This window comes from Lathyrus oleraceus, chromosome 4 (assembly GCF_024323335.1).
Source record: "Lathyrus oleraceus cultivar Zhongwan6 chromosome 4, CAAS_Psat_ZW6_1.0, whole genome shotgun sequence".
In the NCBI taxonomy this organism is placed as follows: Eukaryota; Viridiplantae; Streptophyta; class Magnoliopsida; order Fabales; family Fabaceae; genus Lathyrus; species Lathyrus oleraceus.
Genome location: NC_066582.1, coordinates 89,598,985 through 89,621,580, shown reverse-complemented (window position 1 = coordinate 89,621,580; position 22,596 = coordinate 89,598,985). Strand labels below are relative to the sequence as shown.

Below are 22,596 nucleotides of genomic sequence, written 5' to 3'. Positions count from 1 at the left end.
AAGGTTAGAATCTATTCGTCTTCTTGTATCTTTCGCTATAAACCATTCTATTAAATTATATCAAATGGATGTCAAGAGCGCATTCCTTAATGGTTATATATCAGAAGAAGTGTATGTCAACCAACCTCCAGGTTTTGAAAATCCAAGTTTTCCAGAACATGTTTTTAAACTTAAAAAATCTCTATATGGACTTAAACAAGCTCTCAGAGCTTGGTATGAACGTTTAAGTAACTTTCTTCTGGAACACAATTTTATCAGAGGGAAAGTTGACTCCACACTCTTTTGTAAGAACCTTAACAATGATCTCATGATATGCCAGATATACGTTGATGATATTATTTTTGGTTCAGCTAACGCCTCTGTTTGTCAAGAATTCTCTGAGTTAATGCAGGCAGAATTTGAAATGAGCTTAATGCAAGAACTAAAGTTCTTTCTGGGAATTCAAATTAACCAAACTTCAGAAGTCACGTACGTTCATCAAAGCAAATACATAAAAGATGTTCTGAAGAAATTTGACATGGCTGAATGCAACACTGCAAAGACTCCCATGCATCCAACATGCATTCTTGAAAAGGAAGAAGTCAGTAAAAAGGTTTGTCAGAAGCTCTATCGTGGTATGATAGGCTCCCTTCTCTATCTGACTGCTACTCGACCTGATATTCGCTTCAGTGTCTGTCTCTGTGCCAGATTCCAATCAGATCCTAGAGAAACTCACTTAACTGCAGTTAAGAGAATTCTCAAATATCTGAAAGGAACTCCTAACCTGGGCCTGATGTATGAGAAAACATCAGAGTATAGACTTTCCGGTTACTGTGATGTAGATTACGTAGGAGACAGATTGGAACGAAAGAGCACATCTGGAAATTGTCAGCTCTTGGGGAACAATCTAATATCCTTGGCAAGCAAAAGGCAATTAACTATCGCCCTATGTCGCATCCTGCGAAAAAACAACCGGCGAGACTCGAAAATAAAACACACACAGAGCCGCCACTAAACGTTATTTATCCCAAGATAGGGAAAGGAAACGCTCAGAGAAACCTGGAAAGACATGGTCTCGCGACCAGAGAGAAAAGGTTCGGGAGTCGGTTACGCGAGGGGAAGGTATTAGCACCCCTCACGTCCTAGGTACTCCTAGGGATCCACGTCCTAGAATAAAGAAAAGGTTGCTAAACATCACACACACACACGGGGAACGCAGGTGGGATCAAGAGGAACGGGCTCGATAAGGTATCGCACCTTATGCCTACATATCTTGTCTGGAACAAGAATCAGAGCCACTGTAGTTCGGCTTACGCACGCCAAACAACACAAAACATACAAACAAGCAAGGGTGGCAAACATGGAGCCCGACAACCACTGGATGGAATTACGTCGGCATCCGAACCAAAATATGTACAAAACGGCAAACGTGGAGCCCGACTGCCAATCACTGGGCTTACGTCGGCATCCGAGCCAAAACACACAATCAGATAACAAGTTAACGCACACAAAAAAGAAAAAGGTTGCCCGGAGTGGTCTCGCACGACCACCTGCCTACATACCTCGTCTGGAACGAGGATCAGGGCGATGTAGTTCCCCTGAAAGGGACTAAATTGCTAACCAGAAACCGGGGAAAGATACACAACTAGGGAGCTGAGACTCGAGCCTAATGTTGTCATGCATCGTTAACCCTAAGTTCGGTTTTCTATCCTACTTGCATAAACAAGCCTATCCTAACCAGGAAAGAAGCTAGCACACAAGCATACAATCATACATCATCAAATGAGAACAGGTATCTCAAACAAGCATGTCAATTAGATATCCACATAACACGCACTATAGCCAAACAAGGGGCTCAATCAATCAGGTTTGACTGCCTAAGCAAGTCGTCTGTACGGGCTGTGTTTGCTCTTAACCTTGCCATTACGAGGCTAAGGTGAAGCAGATGAAAGGATGAAGTGAGGATCAGACCTCACAGCTCATATCCCTAACCAGGGAGAGCTGACAAATGAGCATGGGTCCAGAATAGGGGAACCCTTCTATACTCGATGACTCTGACTCAATGTGCACTGCACAGGATCTTGGGCTTTTGATCTCAATGCTACAACCATGTAATGGGAGCAAGGAGAAGACTCACTGAATAGTGGGGGACAGGTTGCTTGTCCCTACCTTCCACCAATTGCCTTACTTGAAGGACTTTTCCTGCTTGGGCTTAAAAATAAACATACACAAGCATTGCCTCTTAAGGAGGACTTCAGACATTTATTTGCCCGGCCCGGTAATAGCCGGGTCTCCAGACTACATGAAGTAAGAAGGTTATACCTCAAATGCAAGTTGCTTAAGCAAAGCAAAGCAATAGTTCACAAGGAACTGAGCAACTAAAGTACCTGGAAACAATCAAACTCAGTCAATAATCAATCAGACAAACTGTACAACAAGAAGCAGTTTAAACAAACTATGCACAACACAAGGCAAGCCAAGGCTCAAGCCTATGCTTCAACACCTACAAAAAAATGTTATGTTAGTGTACAAACATCCACAACATCAATCAAAATTGGATTTGGATCATTCTCCATGTACATTGCTTTTTTGATCCTGAAAAATCAAGCAAATATTAGCAACTAGACCACTAGGCCAAGCCTAGGGTCCAAAAGCAAGAAAAAAAGTTAAAACAGCAAGGTATTCATTAACCAACATCAAATTAACATCAAACACAAGCAAACATCATTGGTCTCATGTTTATATCATCCACCAAGCTCATGTTATGCACAAAACAATCCATATTGGTTCAAATGAAGCACCAAACATACAAACAGAATTATTGCATTCAAATCCATACCAAAACACATCCAAAAATTCTCAAATTAAATACACCTAAACAGGGGTCAATCAAGGTCTACCATGTCAAATTTGAGCTTAATTGGGCAAATGGAACCATGTCAATGAAAATCAACAAAAACAGACACAATTTCATGCTTCAATTCACACCATCAATGCATACATCCACTTCAAAAATTCATATCTCATTGAAAACAAAAAAGAAATGGATGGGACCAAAACAGGAATGTCACATTATGTGTCTACAACATGCATATCAAATTTCATGACCATACAATTCCATATGAGGATTTCCCAATCATTCTACCAACCTATGTCATATGAGCTTGCAATTTCAACCACCAGAAATGAAAAATCATGATCAAATTGAAAATGCAATGTAAAATTCCACAAAAATTCATACAATATCTCAACATGCTAACTAACCATCATGCAAAATTTCAGCCAATTCTAACATGTATAGGTCACTCAAAAAAATCCTGCAAGTTGACATAATAAGGTGTGACACAAATTGTCACACCTAAGTTCCAGAATTTGCTGCTCTCTAACCAGGTATCCAAAATTCATGAAATTTACATATAAATAATCCTCAATGAGTCAAGAACCACCACAAAAATTTTCAAGAATTTATTCTACATTATGAGCATTTCATGATCAAATTACAAACATGTATCAAAATGTGACATACATGAGAAAACCCTAGGTCAACTAAAATATTTGCCAAGCACAACTTTGACCAATAGGTCAAAAAAAAACTAGAGTTAACAAGGAAGTCATAGAAAAAATTTCCACATTTTTATGATTTTTTTACTATTTTTTATGAATTATTTAATGTGTTAATGATTTGTTAGAAATTATTGAATATATTATAATTAAGTTAAGATGAATTAGAATAACAGTAGTGGCATTTTAATGTGTTGGCGCATGGCTATAGGACAATTCTGGAGGGAAACAACATTTTGAATTGCCAAGCCAAAAAACAGGATCAAACGCGTTTTACATCCAGCACTGCTTCATCTTCCTCGCGTGTTCGCAAGCTTCCATCTCAAAACCGGTTTCAATCATTTCATCACCAAATTGCACAAACTAATACTCATTGGAAAGGTCTGAATGCATAGATCACGAATATATAACTTAATCAACCTAAATCTAACCGTGTAAACCGGATCGATCGTTTAAAGTTTCGCATTCAAAACTAAAAATCGCTATATCTCATTCTACAATCAACCAAATCGAAAACCACGAATTGCAGCATGTTCAGCAATGAATGAACTACAAAAACCATATCTCAATTCAAGAAATAATGAAACTCGAATCCGCACCTTATTTCGATGACGGCAAGTAATCCGCGAGCTTCGAGCTTCAAATCATGAAAACAGATGTAGAACACGCTTCAGGAAGATGAATGCCAAGCTCAAGTTCAATTAATGTTGCTTCTAGTGTGCGAATTCTTGATTTTCCATTGGAGAGTGAACTTTGGACAGCTGCGAATTACTACTCCTCAAGCTCCAATTTCCAAAAACAGTTTGAGATGATGATGAATGGAGTTCGATGCAAAAAGAATTTCGAAAATTGGTTGAAGAATGAAGAAGTTTGATGAATTTGAAGATTTGTGTTCTTGATAAAAGTTGAGAGAATTGGAATGGTTTTGAGATCCAATCTTGGAGTGTGTGAATTCTGTTGTGATTAGCAAGAGATTATGAATATATATGGTAGCCTTAATCATGCTTAAGTGTGTAATCAACCAAATTAGCATTGTAAGTGAAAATGTCATTTTCCAAATGAAGGGTAAAATTGGAATTTCACCATGACAGCTAGCGCCACCTGTTTTGACAGCACATACACCTTCTAAATATCATATGTGAACTGTAGAAACTTGTTTCATGCTCATTGGTTGCTCCATTCTCAAATTCACCATATGTATGCATTTGGTCCATTTTTGTCATTTCCATTTTTCAAGACAAAATCCAAATTAAAAGCCTTATGCATGAAATGAAAATTCAAACACATTCTAAATGCCATTCCTGAGGTGTTGGAAAAAGTCCCATTCAAAAATTCCCAATATTTTGACATTTGGACGATTTTGCCCCTGGTCCAATTCAGCTGTCCAGTTGAAAAGTGACTTTTTGCCTTGGCCACTTTTGGGAAAATCCAATGATGCACCCTCAAAGTACATGTCAAATGGAGTTTGTGCATATAAAGAACTTGCAATTTGGACAAACCATGTGGAAGTTATGGCCTCCTGATTACGGTCTTTTCTGAAATTCAATGAGCCATATCTCGCAAACCGTACATCGGATTTTCAAGTTCTTGGACTTTTTGGAAAGGTGAGAACAAGATCTACATCTGTCATGTTGAACAATTTTTCATTTGAAGCTTCCTTGGACTTCTGTTTTTGAGGTCAAAAACCTTCCATTTTTGGAAACTTCAATTACAAGTCACTTGCTATTTTTGGCAGTTTTTGTCCTGACTTGATTTTCTTCAGTTTTAAGCTTTGCAATGTCATTTAACACTTGTTCCAACATGAATGAAGTGTGTCTAACTCATCTCCACCTCCAAATCCATCAGATCATGTACAGTTGACCACAGTTGACTTTTCATCCGATAGATGAATCTGGCAATGCATAGATCAATTTAAACCCCAATCTCCAACTGAAATGGCTCAAGGGTGACACCCTAGCCTCAATAAGCACCATATAATCATAGAATGATCCTCATCTCCTTCATAAACCCCATCTCCTGATCCAGCCCTGATTGGCCCAATACAACTGATTAGGGTTGACCAGTGGTCAAAACCCTAATCTCAAGGAATCTTCTCCAATCTCCTGATGACATCCAACCATGATGATGATGATGTATCAATTCAAACAAGATGAAGACCACTATCCTTGGAAATCATGAAACCCTAATTCACAGTCCAATCCTCAGATGGCCCATGATCAGTCATTGAACCCTAGCTTGCACCTTTGAACTTCCTCATCTCCTGATTAAGACTTGGGAAGATGGCTTGCACTATGTAACCACATGTTATGCAATATGAAATGCCTAATGCCCTAAAATTAAATGCAAATATGTTAATGCTAGTCCCAAGAGAGGAGGGCAAATTTTGAGGTGTTACAGCTGCCCCTATTCAATCCACTGTGAACCTGTCGATACGAAATAGCCTCGGCTTTCGGATGATCAGGGTGAAGAGTGATTGAATACCAAGAACAGACGAACAATTTGCACTCTGATGGGATATAATTAACAGCGCCTGTCAGCATCGGCGAAGAAACAGTTTCGGAAAACGTCGACCTGGATACCAAAATAAATGGTAACACAGGGATAACCATGGTCTGATCACCACACATCCACTCGGGATTCTCATTCTTTCTTTCCTTATTGTTATATTTTTTGCTTTTCTTGAACCCCGGAACTTCTTTTCTCCTTCTTGGTCTGAAAACCACTTCGGTCTAAATACCACCTCGGTCTGAATACCGGAAAACTGGCCTGAATGCCACAAGTACATCGACCTGATCGTCGGAAACTTCTTCGGTCTGAACACCGGAAAATCGGCCTGAACGCCACTTCGGTCTGAATACCGCCTCGGTCTGAATACCGGAAAATTGGCCTGAATGCCATAAGTACATCGACCTGATCGTCGGAAACTTCTTCGATCTGAACACCGGAAAATCGGCCTGAACGCCACTTCGGTCTGAATACCGCCTCGGTCTGAATACCGGAAAACTGGCCTGAATGCCACAAGTACATCGACCTGATCGTCGGAAACTTCTTCGATCTGAGAATCGGAAATTGGCCTGAACGCCACTTCGGTCTGAATACCGCCTCGGTCTGAATACCGGAAAATTGGCCTGAATGCCATAAGTACATCGACCTGATCGTCGGAAACTTCTTCGATCTGAGAATCGGAAATTGGCCTGAACGCCACTTCGGTCTGAATACCGCCTCGGTCTGAATACCGGAAAATTGGCCTGAATGCCATAAGTACATCGACCTGATCGTCGGAAACTTCTTCGATCTGAGAATCGGAAATTGGCCTGAACGCCACTTCGGTCTGAATACCGCCTCGGTCTGAATACCGGAAAATTGGCCTGAATGCCATAAGTACATCGACCTGATCGTCGGAAACTTCTTCGATCTGAGAATCGGAAATTGGCCTGAACGCCACTTCGGTCTGAATACCGCCTCGGTCTGAATACCGGAAAATTGGCCTGAATGCCATAAGTACATCGACCTGATCGTCGGAAACTTCTTCGATCTGAGAATCGGAAATTGGCCTGAACGCCACTTCGGTCTGAATACCGCCTCGGTCTGAATACCGGAAAATTGGCCTGAATGCCATAAGTACATCGACCTGATCGTCGGAAACTTCTTCGATCTGAGAATCGGAAATTGGCCTGAACGCCACTGATCCCCAATCATTGCATTTGAACCCCGGAATCGCGCTGATCGCGTAACGTCCTCTGATTTTATTTCCATCTCTGTCCGACGGAAAAACTCATCCAGTATCGTACTACTGGGGTACAACAAATCTCAAGCGGTAACCACGGCCCGAGTAACTGATACTTGCAATACTGATGATTTTCCAACTAGTGAAACCACTCCTCAAACGGTAATCACGGCTCGAATAGCATCTTCACCCACTGGCAGAACCATATCTCAAACGGTAACCACGGCTTGAGACTAGCCTATGCTTGCAATGATGCATGATTGATTTTTCTGCGTAATGCTCCATAATTATGGAAATGCTACGCGATTTATTATTTTCCTATGCAATATGCCATGTCATTTTTTCATGATGAATGCATAAAAATAAAAACATCCCCCTCAAGGGATTCTTCTGGGGAACACGAGACTCTCTGCTGAGGAACTCGTCACCGCTCCAATTCCACCCTGCTGGGGAATAACTGCTGCTGGGAATAAGGCAACCCTTGTTGGGAAGAACCTCTTTCGCACCCAATCCACTCGAGAAACTGCTGGGGATAAGCACCCACCAACACTCTGTGGGGATACAACAGTCTTTGACTTGCTGGGGATAGCAATCCTGACTCCGCCTCGGGAAAACCCTCACAGATACCCGCTGACTTCACTGGGGAAATACTCACAGATACTCTGCTAGGGGAATAGCAACCTCCAGGCTCCACTGGGGAAACATCCATATATCACCTGCTGGGGATAACCATCCCGACCCTGCTAAGGAACCGCATACCATTCCGCTGGGGACAACCCACGCAATCCATAGGTAGAATCATCTCAGCTGGGGGATGCAAAAATTTGTCCACTACGGGAACTTGTTCAATCCACTGGTAGGATGAACACTGTTGGAGATATATTTCTTTGAAAAAGACCCGCTCCACTCGGGGAATAACAACCTTCTGACCTGGCTGCTGAGGAAACACCGTTGTAAATCTGCCTGGGTATAACCATACTGACTCGGCTGAGGAGCTAGTCCCCGGATTCTGCTTAGGGACTTAGCTGGAAAATGAGAATTCCCAGACTCATCTGGACCTTTTCTGCTCCATCATCTTGTATTCCAAATCGCCCCGCGCTCGACGAGAAACGTGCTCCTGGGATTTATACAGAAATTTCAATTTTCCGACTTTGAAGAGTCTTCTTGGTTAATTCCAAAGGTCGTCGGACGTCCCTCCGTCGTCTCTTCGTCACCCTTCTTCGTCCCGGACCGAACTCTGCGGGGAATTCCTACAGACTCTCAAATCTTCTGACTTTGAAGAGTCTTCTTGATTATCATCAAGGATCGTCGTACGCCTCAACGCCTTCGTCATCTTTCATACACTCGTCCCTGACCGGACTCTCTGGGGATTTCTCTTGCCAAAGCTTCCACATCACAACCTGCAAGTGAGTGAAAAGTATCTAACAGTACCTGCAAAACAGATCGTCAAATAAAACCGTGCCCCAGGCGTGTCAAGATTTCAACACTTGGGTCACTCAACCTTCCAAATAAGATTTCCAGCATTCAATCTTATAAACATGCATTGGAAGGAACCTGTATGTCTTAAAATGCAAAGATTCTTTATCAAAATAATCGGATGTTTTTGCAATCAAAGCGGTAATGAAAAACAAAAACAAAATTATTTGACTGAATATGCATTTTATTGATTGGAAAAGTGTGGCTCAAATGAGCAATACAAAAGGAAGCAATTCCTGAAAAGAGGTAATTGCGCACAAAAGGAAAAATCTATCCTAATGGCAATGTGAAACCCGTGATCTCATCGAGTTCCAACTCGGTTACACCCCATATGTCCTCAGACTCTCCGTGCTTTCTGCCTTCTGAATAAGACGATTCTAACTGATCCCTACCGGGTATTATCCATGATGCTTTAACCAAAGCGCAAACGATCATGCTGGACGCAGTTGTTCGTTTCAATCCCTCTTTTGCCTGGACCGCCCTTTCAGGTTTTCAGTCCACCGGGATACCCTTTTTTGCCCAAGTCGCCTCTTCAGGTTTTCGACTTGCCGGGTGTACATTTTTCATCTTATCCCTAATTTTTGCCCGAACCTTTCTCTCTGTTTTTGGTTCGCCGGGATGCCCATTTTTGCCTGGACTATTTTGTTCTTTTCGTCCAGCGGGTCAATTTATACGAAGTATTTTTTAACTGCGTCCGCATTCACAGGGGATGGAAAATCCTCACCATCCATGGTCGTTAACAACAAGGCTCCACCAGAGAAAACCTTCTTGACCACGAATGGACCCTCATAATTCGGCGTCCATTTGCCCCTTCGATCGTTTTGAGGAGGAAGGATCCTTTTCAGCACCATATCACCTACGTGATATACCCGAGGTCGCACCTTCTTGTCAAAAGCACGCTTCATCCGCTGCTGGTATAACTTCCCATGACAGATGGCTGCCAGCCTCATTTCTTCAATCAATCTCTCTGAGTGAGAAAGGCGTGTGCCCCAGCAGATGTACGTACCGACGTTCGATACCCATGCAATGCAAACGGCAACATCTCATGCCAGTCTCTGTAGGTTACCACCATTTTCTGCACAATCGCACCGTCGGTGCATTCAAACGTTATCCGGGCAACAAAAGCTCATTCACCTTAACCTCCCCATCAGACATCAGAATCCGTTCGGATTCAGGGTCAGGCCCCTCCTCCGGGATCGGTCACTCTCAATCTTTCGATTTGAGTACCTCGAGATGTCCTCATCAGGGAACTCAAACTTCATCGGTTGATAATCATCAATGGGTTGCTGGGCGAGGTAATCAGACAATACACTCCCCTTGATCGCTTTCTGAAAGTATTACGAATTGATCAACATTTTTCCCTTCTCACAACCCGTCCGGTAAATGCTGGATTCTCAAACCCATACTCGATCAGATCCATCTCGGAAATCCACAAAGTGGTATGAACCAGCATATACTGTCTCAGTCGGCGAGCAGCCTATGCCAAAGTACAGCAAGTTTTCTCGAACAGTGAATGTATTGTTTCACAGTCGGTAAACTTTTTGCTAAGGTAAATTGCATGCTCTTTTCGACAAGACGCGTCATGCTGACCCAATACACCTCGTAGACCCCTCGAAGGCCGTCAAGTACAGATTGACAATTGTTCCTTTCACAGGAGGCATCAGAATCAGAGATTCCTGCACCTTTCTTTTATTTTTCAATGCCCCTTGGCAATCATTATTTCACCTGACCGTTTGATCTTTTTTTTTCAACAACTGGAATATAGGTTCACCCGTGGCTGTTAGATGAGATGTGAACCATGACAGGTAGTTCAATCTTTCTAAGAAACCACGAACCTCTTTCTTTCTTTCTCGGTTCAGGCATTTCTCGTTTTTTTTTATTATTTTTTCTCTTTTTTTTTAGCAGGATCGACCTCGATTCCTCTTTGACAATGAACCCCAACAGCTTACCGGCTCGCACTCTGAACGTGCACCTACTTTGGTTCAACCTCGGTTTGAACTATCTCAATCAGTCAAACGACTTGGCCAGATCTGCCAGATGCCCCACTTCTGCTTGGGACTTTGCTATCATGTCATCAACATAGCAATCGATTTCATGATGAATCATATCATGAAACAAAGTCACCATGGCTCTCTGATATAGGCACTGGCGTTCTGCTTCTTTTGAAGGCAGTCTTCTTTCCATAGTAGCTTGAGCATAATGATATCGGTATCTGTCTCGGCATACCCTGACATGACCAGGTAGAGACATCCACATGCTCTTCCAACAAGCCTACCATCCTGCTTTCAACTTGCCTCTGAAACGGCCCGGATTTTCATCTCCTTCCTGACCTCGGCGGTGCGTGGAATAACAATCTCAACCCGCTCCTCGGGCGGCTGAATCACCTTCTCCTCTTGTTTTAGCAATCTGATTAATTCCAGCAGATCACAGTCTTCTTCGTCTTCTTCTTCAGCAAGATAGATCGGTTTATCGAAGTCATATGAGGGGTAACCAAATTGTTATCGACGAGATCCGGAAACTTGTTTTTGAAGTCGGAACGAGACAAAACAAAAAGATAAAAATGAAAATAAACATTGTCATTTTTATTTTGTTTTTAAACTGCAAAAATAAATGAAAAACAGGGAACGCCGCTTTTTGACTGAAAAACATCCTTTTATTCATGATGCAGAAATGCAAATTTAAACATGAGGTGGCCCTTACAATGGACCATTGCGTGTCGGGCAACACGTATGGCTTTCATGCAAATAAACTGAAAACAAGAAATAATACTCTTCCAGACGAGTAACAGTGTTGATCTTTTAGGCCTTCCAGCTCCCTGGCACGCACGATTTTATCCACTGATCAATTCCCCAGTCACTGTTAGTTTCTTTACCCACTGCCCGGGTGTAATTTGAATCTTCAGTAATTGCATTCCCCATCACCTGACCATGCGCCGGTATGGGATTAGCATTAACATCTGTCAATAGTGAAAAATGGAGGGCCTTGGACTCCAGCAGGTCTTGAACAGTATGCTTAAAGGCTCTACAACCCTCAATGTCATGCCCCTGCGTACCAGAATGAAATTCACACCTGGCGTTCTCATTATAGTTTGGTGGCCACTGATCTGCTCTCAATGGAGCTAACGTCCTTGGCTGAACCATCCCCAGATCCATCAACTTTTTAAACAGAGCAGCATATGGCATGGGTGGCTTGTCAAAATGACGATCAACCCCTTTTCCTTTCACCTGATTCCCAGCTCCCTGTCTCTTCTGTGGAGTTGGCTGAGGTTGCTGCCGGATTGACTGATTACCAGCAGGGATGGTTACTGCAGCAGTGTGCTGGTAGTAACGACCTCTACCGTGTCCTCTCTGGGCGTACACAACACTCGAGTCACCCTCATCCTTGCACTGGTCATTACCAAAGGATTTCTTCGGTCCAGACAACGAAGTGTTTCCTTGCATGTTCCCCATCTTCAGCCAGTCTTCAATCCTCCTCACCTTTTCGGCAATTACCTTTTGCTCCAAGGCGAACTCTTGCATGACACTGATCAGTTCTCCCATCCTCTTTTTCAGCTCGAGAATGTCAGCGTTGGACGAATTCATCATTCCTGTGTCAATCAAAACAGGTTAGAAACTGACACCTGCAAAACAGAAAACAAGTTATTATGCATGAATGCAATGTCTATCCATATGAAGAACACTTTGTCTCTCGATCCTGGCTTCATTGAGACATATAACAATCCGCGGCAAACTTCTTATATTCAGCATTCAATCTCATCGTGCAGATCGGAGATATGTGATTTGGCATGAATACCCCCAACCATGTGTGTGCTTGTGTGAGTGCATACGGTAAAGCAAATAAAGCTTGAAGATCAATCACTGACTGAAAATCACCATCCATAACCAAAAGAGTGCACTATCAGTGCCATAGTCATACATCAACTCAGATAAAGCCAAATACAATCCTCCAGAATCAGGAAAAGAAATACAAACAAGTGAATTCCGTCAACAAGCCTGACGGTAATCCAACACAAATGAAAGATCTAGCTAGATGAGGGTCCCGCAGGTGGCCCTATCTCATCTTCCATCCTCGCGAACTCTGCGGCGAACCTGAGCTCGGTGTTCTCCTGCTGTAGTCTTCCAACTTCCTTCTGATGAATCTTCATCTGCCTGAAGTAATGGTCTCTCTCAGCTAGGTAATGATCTCTCTCAGCCCTGATCTTTGCCTTCTCCGCTTCCCACTCTGCAGCAAGAACTCTGGCTCTCTCATCTCTCTGTTCCTTGGCAAGGATTTGCCTCCTCTTCTCATCCTCAATCACCTTCGATGCTCTGAACAGCTTCTCCTTGGTGATGTCATGCTCCTTGTTAGATGATGCTAAGGCCTGGCTGATCTTCCCATAGTAGGTTGTATCCATCTCGAAGCGTTTGGCCTCCAAGGCATGCCGCTTGTCCTGATCTTCCATCTTTACTTTCATCTCTTGGTTGGATGTCTGAATCCGAGCAACAGTCATCTCTAACTCCGCTTTCTCCGCAAGTAACTGATCTCTAGCCCTCTTCATCTCAAGGAATTCTTCCATGCTGACAGAAGAACTTGGACCCTCGATCCTAGGACACACAGAGTCACCTCCAGGAAACGGTAGAAATGTAGACTCAATCCTCTTCCGCAACCAATCCTCAAATAGTGGAAAATACCGGCAGTTGACTTTGCCATAAGGAACCTTACCCCTCCTCTGGATATCTCGCCATTCGTCCAATACCTGCCTCAACTTGGTCTGGTTACCATCAATCGGGAAATAGAAGGACTCCTGAATCTCTCGCCCGAGAGGAGGACCCTCTATAGCAAACCCCATCTGTCTCCGGAGAAGCATCGGGTTGTAATTAATGCAACCCTGAACTCCCACTAAAGGCACATTAGGTAAACTCCCGCAACTGCAGATGAAGTCCCGACCAGCTAAACCATTATGAGTCCAAGCGATGTCATCAGCCCGCAGACCCATCAATCGGAAGGACCACTTGACACTAGGGTCAATCTGAACAAAAGCACCTCGGGAAGGCAAATACCCCATGAACCATCTAAAGAGCAACTGAGAGCAGCATCTGACCAGACCCCCACGCCTCTTCTCATTCCTGTTATGCACTGAATAGTAGACATCTCCAATCAGGGTAGGAATAGGGTTTCTCTGCATAAACAATCTGATAGCATTATGGTCCACAAAATTCTTCTGGTTAGGAAACAACACAATCCCATAAATGCTCACAGCAATCAGAGCACAGACCGTCTTCCAGTTACCCACAGCAGCATGTTCCTTGGCATTGGCCTCCAAGAAACTCAAATGAAACCCGGGTAGCTTTCCTTTTTCCTTCAAACCTTCCTTGACCATTTCCGGACTCAAATAAAGAGCACGTGAAATTCCAAGGACATCTGGCTCTGCTCTGGTGACATGAAAAGGAATCTGATCACGGATCTGAATACCCAGGATGCTGACATAATCCTCCATCAGAGGTCCCAACAGATAGTCTGGAAAAACGAAACACCTCAACCCAGGGTCATAGAACTGAAGAAGAGTGTGGATGGCGCTCCTGTCGCAGTCAGTGAGTCTGAAAACCATCTTCAGAATACCGCCGTATGACTCTCTAAACATTCCCACATGGTCAGGAGTAATCAATGCTATCATATCCTTGAGCACACCAATCTCTGGATCAAAGAAACTGTAAGCAATGTTGTTCTTCAAACCGGTCCTCATACTGGAGCAGAAATCTCTCAACCAGAATCTCGATCAAAAGTGTCCCTGCATATGGGTAAACATGGGTTAGATGCAATTAATGCAAAATGTAATGATGCTGATGAATGAATGCAATGCGTTGCCATCCTCCAAGCCATCTGATCATTTGCACTGAATCTGGGCTCTGAACTGATCATAACCATCTGAGGAATGTACAATCCCAATTCTGACCCACGGGTTCCGAAATAAACGGAAGACAGATACATCATCATCACCATCATCACCAAACCATATCCGAGTAGACACATCACCCCTATCTGAATCGGCCCGGGGAACCCGAAATAAACGGATCCCCACTGATAAAATATCTCGGCCCGGGGAATCCGAAATAAACGGATCCCCACTGATAAGTCACGGACAGCACTCCGGCGTCACGGCAATAAATGACCATAAATCCGACTTATAATTATGTCTCTGAATCACAGATCAAAAGTCACCATCTGGAGGCTATCTGAACAAACATCTGACAGAACAACCCTCCCCTCACAGGTAAGTTCTAATCAAGTCATCCTAAGGCGGATAATGGTCTCGACAATCGGGCGGAGATACTCAATGGGTTTGCCCTTTCGGGTGTGCCATTGTAGCTCCCTTAAAATCGTCTAAACCAAAGATCCGGGAATGATCGGTCACCAGAGTCAACAACTCAAATGGAGTGACTCAAACAAAGCGGAATATCCACAGAGATGAGCACTATCAAGTGAGCCTCGTCCGGCTTGTGGCACATCACGCCGCCAGGCACATGTTGACTTAACATGAAAGAGGCAACGTGAGACCACACTAGTCCTAGGTGTATACTCGGGCCTGGGTTTTAGCCCCACTCAGAACACCCACCCCAAACAACAGAACCACCTGCAGAGGACAGCAACAACATGATAGTATGATGCATGCAAACATTTAATGCAAATATATATACACACTGGTTAGAATAATAAATGCAATAAATAACACAAACAAGCAACCTAAACCAATCCTAGAACGCTAGGAAGGACTCGCTTAGGGACGATGGACCAGCACAGGTCTACATCAGTAAGTCCCCAGCAGAGTCGCCAGCTGTCGCATCCTGCGAAAAAACAACCGGCGAGACTCGAAAATAAAACACACACAGAGCCGCCACTAAACGTTATTTATCCCAAGATAGGGAAAGGAAACGCTCAGAGAAACCTGGAAAGACATGGTCTCGCGACCAGAGAGAAAAGGTTCGGGAGTCGGTTACGCGAGGGGAAGGTATTAGCACCCCTCACGTCCTAGGTACTCCTAGGGATCCACGTCCTAGAATAAAGAAAAGGTTGCTAAACATCACACACACACACGGGGAACGCAGGTGGGATCAAGAGGAACGGGCTCGATAAGGTATCGCACCTTATGCCTACATATCTTGTCTGGAACAAGAATCAGAGCCACTGTAGTTCGGCTTACGCACGCCAAACAACACAAAACATACAAACAAGCAAGGGTGGCAAACATGGAGCCCGACAACCACTGGATGGAATTACGTCGGCATCCGAACCAAAATATGTACAAAACGGCAAACGTGGAGCCCGACTGCCAATCACTGGGCTTACGTCGGCATCCGAGCCAAAACACACAATCAGATAACAAGTTAACGCACACAAAAAAGAAAAAGGTTGCCCGGAGTGGTCTCGCACGACCACCTGCCTACATACCTCGTCTGGAACGAGGATCAGGGCGATGTAGTTCCCCTGAAAGGGACTAAATTGCTAACCAGAAACCGGGGAAAGATACACAACTAGGGAGCTGAGACTCGAGCCTAATGTTGTCATGCATCGTTAACCCTAAGTTCGGTTTTCTATCCTACTTGCATAAACAAGCCTATCCTAACCAGGAAAGAAGCTAGCACACAAGCATACAATCATACATCATCAAATGAGAACAGGTATCTCAAACAAGCATGTCAATTAGATATCCACATAACACGCACTATAGCCAAACAAGGGGCTCAATCAATCAGGTTTGACTGCCTAAGCAAGTCGTCTGTACGGGCTGTGTTTGCTCTTAACCTTGCCATTACGAGGCTAAGGTGAAGCAGATGAAAGGATGAAGTGAGGATCAGACCTCACAGCTCATATCCCTAACCAGGGAGAGCTGACAAATGAGCATGGGTCCAGAATAGGGGAACCCTTCTATACTCGATGACTCTGACTCAATGTGCACTGCACAGGATCTTGGGCTTTTGATCTCAATGCTACAACCATGTAATGGGAGCAAGGAGAAGACTCACTGAATCGTGGGGGACAGGTTGCTTGTCCTACCTTCCACCAATTGCCTTACTTGAAGGACTTTTCCTGCTTGGGCTTAAAAATAAACATACACAAGCATTGCCTCTTAAGGAGGACTTCAGACATTTATTTGCCCGGCCCGGTAATAGCCGGGTCTCCAGACTACATGAAGTAAGAAGGTTATACCTCAAATGCAAGTTGCTTAAGCAAAGCAAAGCAATAGTTCACAAGGAACTGAGCAACTAAAGTACCTGGAAACAATCAAACTCAGTCAATAATCAATCAGACAAACTGTACAACAAGAAGCAGTTTAAACAAACTATGCACAACACAAGGCAAGCCAAGGCTCAAGCCTATGCTTCAACACCTACAAAAAAATGTTATGTTAGTGTACAAACATCCACAACATCAATCAAAATTGGATTTGGATCATTCTCCATGTACATTGCTTTTTTGATCCTGAAAAATCAAGCAAATATTAGCAACTAGACCACTAGGCCAAGCCTAGGGTCCAAAAGCAAGAAAAAAAGTTAAAACAGCAAGGTATTCATTAACCAACATCAAATTAACATCAAACACAAGCAAACATCATTGGTCTCATGTTTATATCATCCACCAAGCTCATGTTATGCACAAAACAATCCATATTGGTTCAAATGAAGCACCAAACATACAAACAGAATTATTGCATTCAAATCCATACCAAAACACATCCAAAAATTCTCAAATTAAATACACCTAAACAGGGGTCAATCAAGGTCTACCATGTCAAATTTGAGCTTAATTGGGCAAATGGAACCATGTCAATGAAAATCAACAAAAACAGACACAATTTCATGCTTCAATTCACACCATCAATGCATACATCCACTTCAAAAATTCATATCTCATTGAAAACAAAAAAGAAATGGATGGGACCAAAACAGGAATGTCACATTATGTGTCTACAACATGCATATCAAATTTCATGACCATACAATTCCATATGAGGATTTCCCAATCATTCTACCAACCTATGTCATATGAGCTTGCAATTTCAACCACCAGAAATGAAAAATCATGATCAAATTGAAAATGCAATGTAAAATTCCACAAAAATTCATACAATATCTCAACATGCTAACTAACCATCATGCAAAATTTCAGCCAATTCTAACATGTATAGGTCACTCAAAAAAATCCTGCAAGTTGACATAATGAGGTGTGACACAAATTGTCACACCTAAGTTCCAGAATTTGCTGCTCTCTAACCAGGTATCCAAAATTCATGAAATTTACATATAAATAATCCTCAATGAGTCAAGAACCACCACAAAAATTTTCAAGAATTTATTCTACATTATGAGCATTTCATGATCAAATTACAAACATGTATCAAAATGTGACATACATGAGAAAACCCTAGGTCAACTAAAATATTTGCCAAGCACAACTTTGACCAATAGGTCAAAAAAAAAACTAGAGTTAACAAGGAAGTCATAGAAAAAATTTCCACATTTTTATGATTTTTTTACTATTTTTTATGAATTATTTAATGTGTTAATGATTTGTTAGAAATTATTGAATATATTATAATTAAGTTAAGATGAATTAGAATAACAGTAGTGGCATTTTAATGTGTTGGCGCATGGCTATAGGACAATTCTGGAGGGAAACAACATTTTGAATTGCCAAGCCAAAAAACAGGATCAAACGCGTTTTACATCCAGCACTGCTTCATCTTCCTCGCGTGTTCGCAAGCTTCCATCTCAAAACCGGTTTCAATCATTTCATCACCAAATTGCACAAACTAATACTCATTGGAAAGGTCTGAATGCATAGATCACGAATATATAACTTAATCAACCTAAATCTAACCGTGTAAACCGGATCGATCGTTTAAAGTTTCGCATTCAAAACTAAAAATCGCTATATCTCATTCTACAATCAACCAAATCGAAAACCACGAATTGCAGCATGTTCAGCAATGAATGAACTACAAAAACCATATCTCAATTCAAGAAATAATGAAACTCGAATCCGCACCTTATTTCGATGACGGCAAGTAATCCGCGAGCTTCGAGCTTCAAATCATGAAAACAGATGTAGAACACGCTTCAGGAAGATGAATGCCAAGCTCAAGTTCAATTAATGTTGCTTCTAGTGTGCGAATTCTTGATTTTCCATTGGAGAGTGAACTTTGGACAGCTGCGAATTACTACTCCTCAAGCTCCAATTTCCAAAAACAGTTTGAGATGATGATGAATGGAGTTCGATGCAAAAAGAATTTCGAAAATTGGTTGAAGAATGAAGAAGTTTGATGAATTTGAAGATTTGTGTTCTTGATAAAAGTTGAGAGAATTGGAATGGTTTTGAGATCCAATCTTGGAGTGTGTGAATTCTGTTGTGATTAGCAAGAGATTATGAATATATATGGTAGCCTTAATCATGCTTAAGTGTGTAATCAACCAAATTAGCATTGTAAGTGAAAATGTCATTTTCCAAATGAAGGGTAAAATTGGAATTTCACCATGACAGCTAGCGCCACCTGTTTTGACAGCACATACACCTTCTAAATATCATATGTGAACTGTAGAAACTTGTTTCATGCTCATTGGTTGCTCCATTCTCAAATTCACCATATGTATGCATTTGGTCCATTTTTGTCATTTCCATTTTTCAAGACAAAATCCAAATTAAAAGCCTTATGCATGAAATGAAAATTCAAACACATTCTAAATGCCATTCCTGAGGTGTTGGAAAAAGTCCCATTCAAAAATTCCCAATATTTTGACATTTGGACGATTTTGCCCCTGGTCCAATTCAGCTGTCCAGTTGAAAAGTGACTTTTTGCCTTGGCCACTTTTGGGAAAATCCAATGATGCACCCTCAAAGTACATGTCAAATGGAGTTTGTGCATATAAAGAACTTGCAATTTGGACAAACCATGTGGAAGTTATGGCCTCCTGATTACGGTCTTTTCTGAAATTCAATGAGCCATATCTCGCAAACCGTACATCGGATTTTCAAGTTCTTGGACTTTTTGGAAAGGTGAGAACAAGATCTACATCTGTCATGTTGAACAATTTTTCATTTGAAGCTTCCTTGGACTTCTGTTTTTGAGGTCAAAAACCTTCCATTTTTGGAAACTTCAATTACAAGTCACTTGCTATTTTTGGCAGTTTTTGTCCTGACTTGATTTTCTTCAGTTTTAAGCTTTGCAATGTCATTTAACACTTGTTCCAACATGAATGAAGTGTGTCTAACTCATCTCCACCTCCAAATCCATCAGATCATGTACAGTTGACCACAGTTGACTTTTCATCCGATAGATGAATCTGGCAATGCATAGATCAATTTAAACCCCAATCTCCAACTGAAATGGCTCAAGGGTGACACCCTAGCCTCAATAAGCACCATATAATCATAGAATGATCCTCATCTCCTTCATAAACCCCATCTCCTGATCCAGCCCTGATTGGCCCAATACAACTGATTAGGGTTGACCAGTGGTCAAAACCCTAATCTCAAGGAATCTTCTCCAATCTCCTGATGACATCCAACCATGATGATGATGATGTATCAATTCAAACAAGATGAAGACCACTATCCTTGGAAATCATGAAACCCTAATTCACAGTCCAATCCTCAGATGGCCCATGATCAGTCATTGAACCCTAGCTTGCACCTTTGAACTTCCTCATCTCCTGATTAAGACTTGGGAAGATGGCTTGCACTATGTAACCACATGTTATGCAATATGAAATGCCTAATGCCCTAAAATTAAATGCAAATATGTTAATGCTAGTCCCAAGAGAGGAGGGCAAATTTTGAGGTGTTACACCCTATCCATGGCAGAAGCAGAATACATCTCAGCATCACTGCGCACCACTCAGATGCTCTGGATGAAGAATCAGTTAGAAGATCTGCAAATCTTCGAGAGTAACATTCCTATCTTTTGTGATAATACTGCTGCCATTTGTTTAAGTAAGAATCCCATTCTACACTCCAGAGCTAAGCACATTGAAATAAAACATCATTTTATCAGAGACTATGTTCAGAAAGGGATAGTAACATTGAAGTTCATTGATACAGATCATCAATGGGCAGATATCTTTACTAAGCCTTTAGCTGAAGATAGATTTCTCTTTATCTTAGAAAATCTGAACATTCAAAACTACCCTGAATAAATTATGCCTCTAAAGCTGTAAAATGAGACTCTGACATAAACAAATAAGGTTCTGCCTCTGACTCTGATACTTCTACCTAGTTAAGAAGATATCTGAGTTAGAAATCTCCAGGAACCATTTGTTTGGTATTCCTGAAGATCAGATAAATCAAACCACGTTGAGTGATTTGCGTCTAACCTTGGAACTTCTAGACAGCTGTCCAGAAGAAAATCAAGGGACAGACTCTTGAGATCTCCTCGAGCAGTGTGCGAACTGTTGGGATTAGACATCATTAATGAGCCATAATCATTTCTCCCTCTAAACGTGCTAACTTGGTTTTTGTGCTACACTCTGTTTTGCGTGTCGTTTTGCATGCGTTTCTTTTGGGTATTTAAACACTCCTCTCACACTTTGCACACACTTCACTCTCACTCACTCGTTCAAACCCAGTTCTCTCAGGCATTTCTGCAAACAGTTCATCTTCATCCCAGTTATTCATCAACAATGGATTCTCAACAACAATCTGTGTTCAACTATTCTCAGCAAATGAACTCCAGCAACGCAGCTCAAAGCACAAGCAATCCTACTCCAACCGTTACAGGCGTAACTACAACACCAGTATACAAGGAGCCTCACATTCTTGACCGTGAGCCTCATATAAATCTTGCAACTCCCTTCGAGAAACTGGACGTGCTGTGTGAATCTCTGGTGGATTTTAACAACATGAAGAGAAATGGCGTAGACCTCACTGAAGAACTTCATCAACAAGGTTGGGGAAACTACTTTCAACGCCTCTACGGTCCAGTTTACCCAAATCTTATTAAGGAATTCTAGAGGTTTGCTGATGCTGACGATCATTTCATCGTCTCCTACGTTTTGGGTGTAAAAATTGTGATAACTGAAAAGTCAATCGCTGCCTTGCTGAACATGGAAAAAGCTGGAGGAAGAAGAATTTACAACATAAATCCCAGGGCGAAATACATTGCTCATGAAATCAACCCCACAATCTTCAAACTCAACACAGAAGGCAACCCCTCAAAGAACAAGGAACTACATCAGAATCTCCAGGTGTGGCTCAAAATCATTCTGGGAACTATTCACCATCGCCCAACATCAAACTCATCAGATTACATCAATACAGATCAGAAATGTATTTTGTATTGTATTCATAAAGATCTGAAGCTTTGCCTCCCAGCACTCCTCTTCAAATACCTCAGAGATTCTGTACGGGAAACCAGGAATAACATGAAACCCAGAACTTACATTCCTCTGGGAAGACTCCTCTCAGATGTGCTGATAGAAAATGGTCTCGTAGACCATCTGGTAAAACACAGACTCATGGAAGACTTGGCAATAGAAACTGGGAAGGCCTCTGAACTCCAGGAATCTAAAGAGCATGGGGATTCTGGAGAAGATTCATGTTAAACCTACTCTGGACACCTCATGGGAAGCTTTAAAAGATCAGAGGAAAATTCCCAATGGTCTCTGTATGTTCTACAAGGAAGAACCCAAAGAAGCAATTCTCCACTATCTCCAACGTCTAAAGGATGAAGGAGTGGACATCTCAGAATTCAGATTGAGCGAACTGCCAGATTCAGCTCCAGACTTTGTGAGGTTTAAAAGAGGTCCATCTGAGAAGACATCAAAGGCGAAGAAAGCGAAGCTAGGGGAATCCTCTGAATCAAGACCTCCAGCACCTCTGCAAGA

General features: G+C 42.1%; 1 protein-coding gene and 1 long non-coding RNA gene across 4 annotated transcripts; both read right to left on the bottom strand.

The window, feature by feature from the left end:
- Positions 1-1,323: 1,323 nt before the first annotated feature.
- On the bottom strand, positions 1,324-5,943 carry LOC127073607 (uncharacterized). The gene is made up of 2 exons (XR_007785805.1): positions 4,140-5,943; positions 1,324-2,366 (listed from the first exon to the last, which is right to left on the bottom strand). It is a non-coding gene; the product is annotated as an uncharacterized LOC127073607 (long non-coding RNA).
- Positions 5,944-12,601: 6,658 nt separating this feature from the next.
- On the bottom strand, positions 12,602-19,449 carry LOC127073605 (uncharacterized). 3 transcript variants are annotated; one of them, XM_051014781.1, is made up of 3 exons: positions 18,767-19,448; positions 16,928-16,992; positions 12,602-14,510 (listed from the first exon to the last, which is right to left on the bottom strand). In XM_051014781.1, the coding sequence occupies exon 3, from the start codon at positions 14,463-14,465 to the stop codon at positions 12,765-12,767; it is 1,701 nt and encodes a 566-aa protein (XP_050870738.1). In that variant the 5' UTR covers positions 14,466-14,510; positions 16,928-16,992; positions 18,767-19,448; the 3' UTR covers positions 12,602-12,764. The 3 variants fall into 3 exon arrangements, with proteins under 3 accessions (XP_050870738.1, XP_050870739.1, XP_050870740.1); XM_051014782.1 differs by lacking the exon at positions 16,928-16,992 and having other exon boundaries at positions 18,767-19,449; XM_051014783.1 differs by lacking the exons at positions 16,928-16,992; positions 18,767-19,448 and adding an exon at positions 16,993-18,760.
- Between the last annotated feature and the right edge of the window lie 3,147 nt (positions 19,450-22,596).

Coding starts and splice junctions, on each gene's coding strand:
- LOC127073605 (XM_051014782.1), bottom strand. CDS start 14,465: ATGAGGACCGGTTTGAAGAACAACATTGCTTACAGTTTCTTTGATCCA.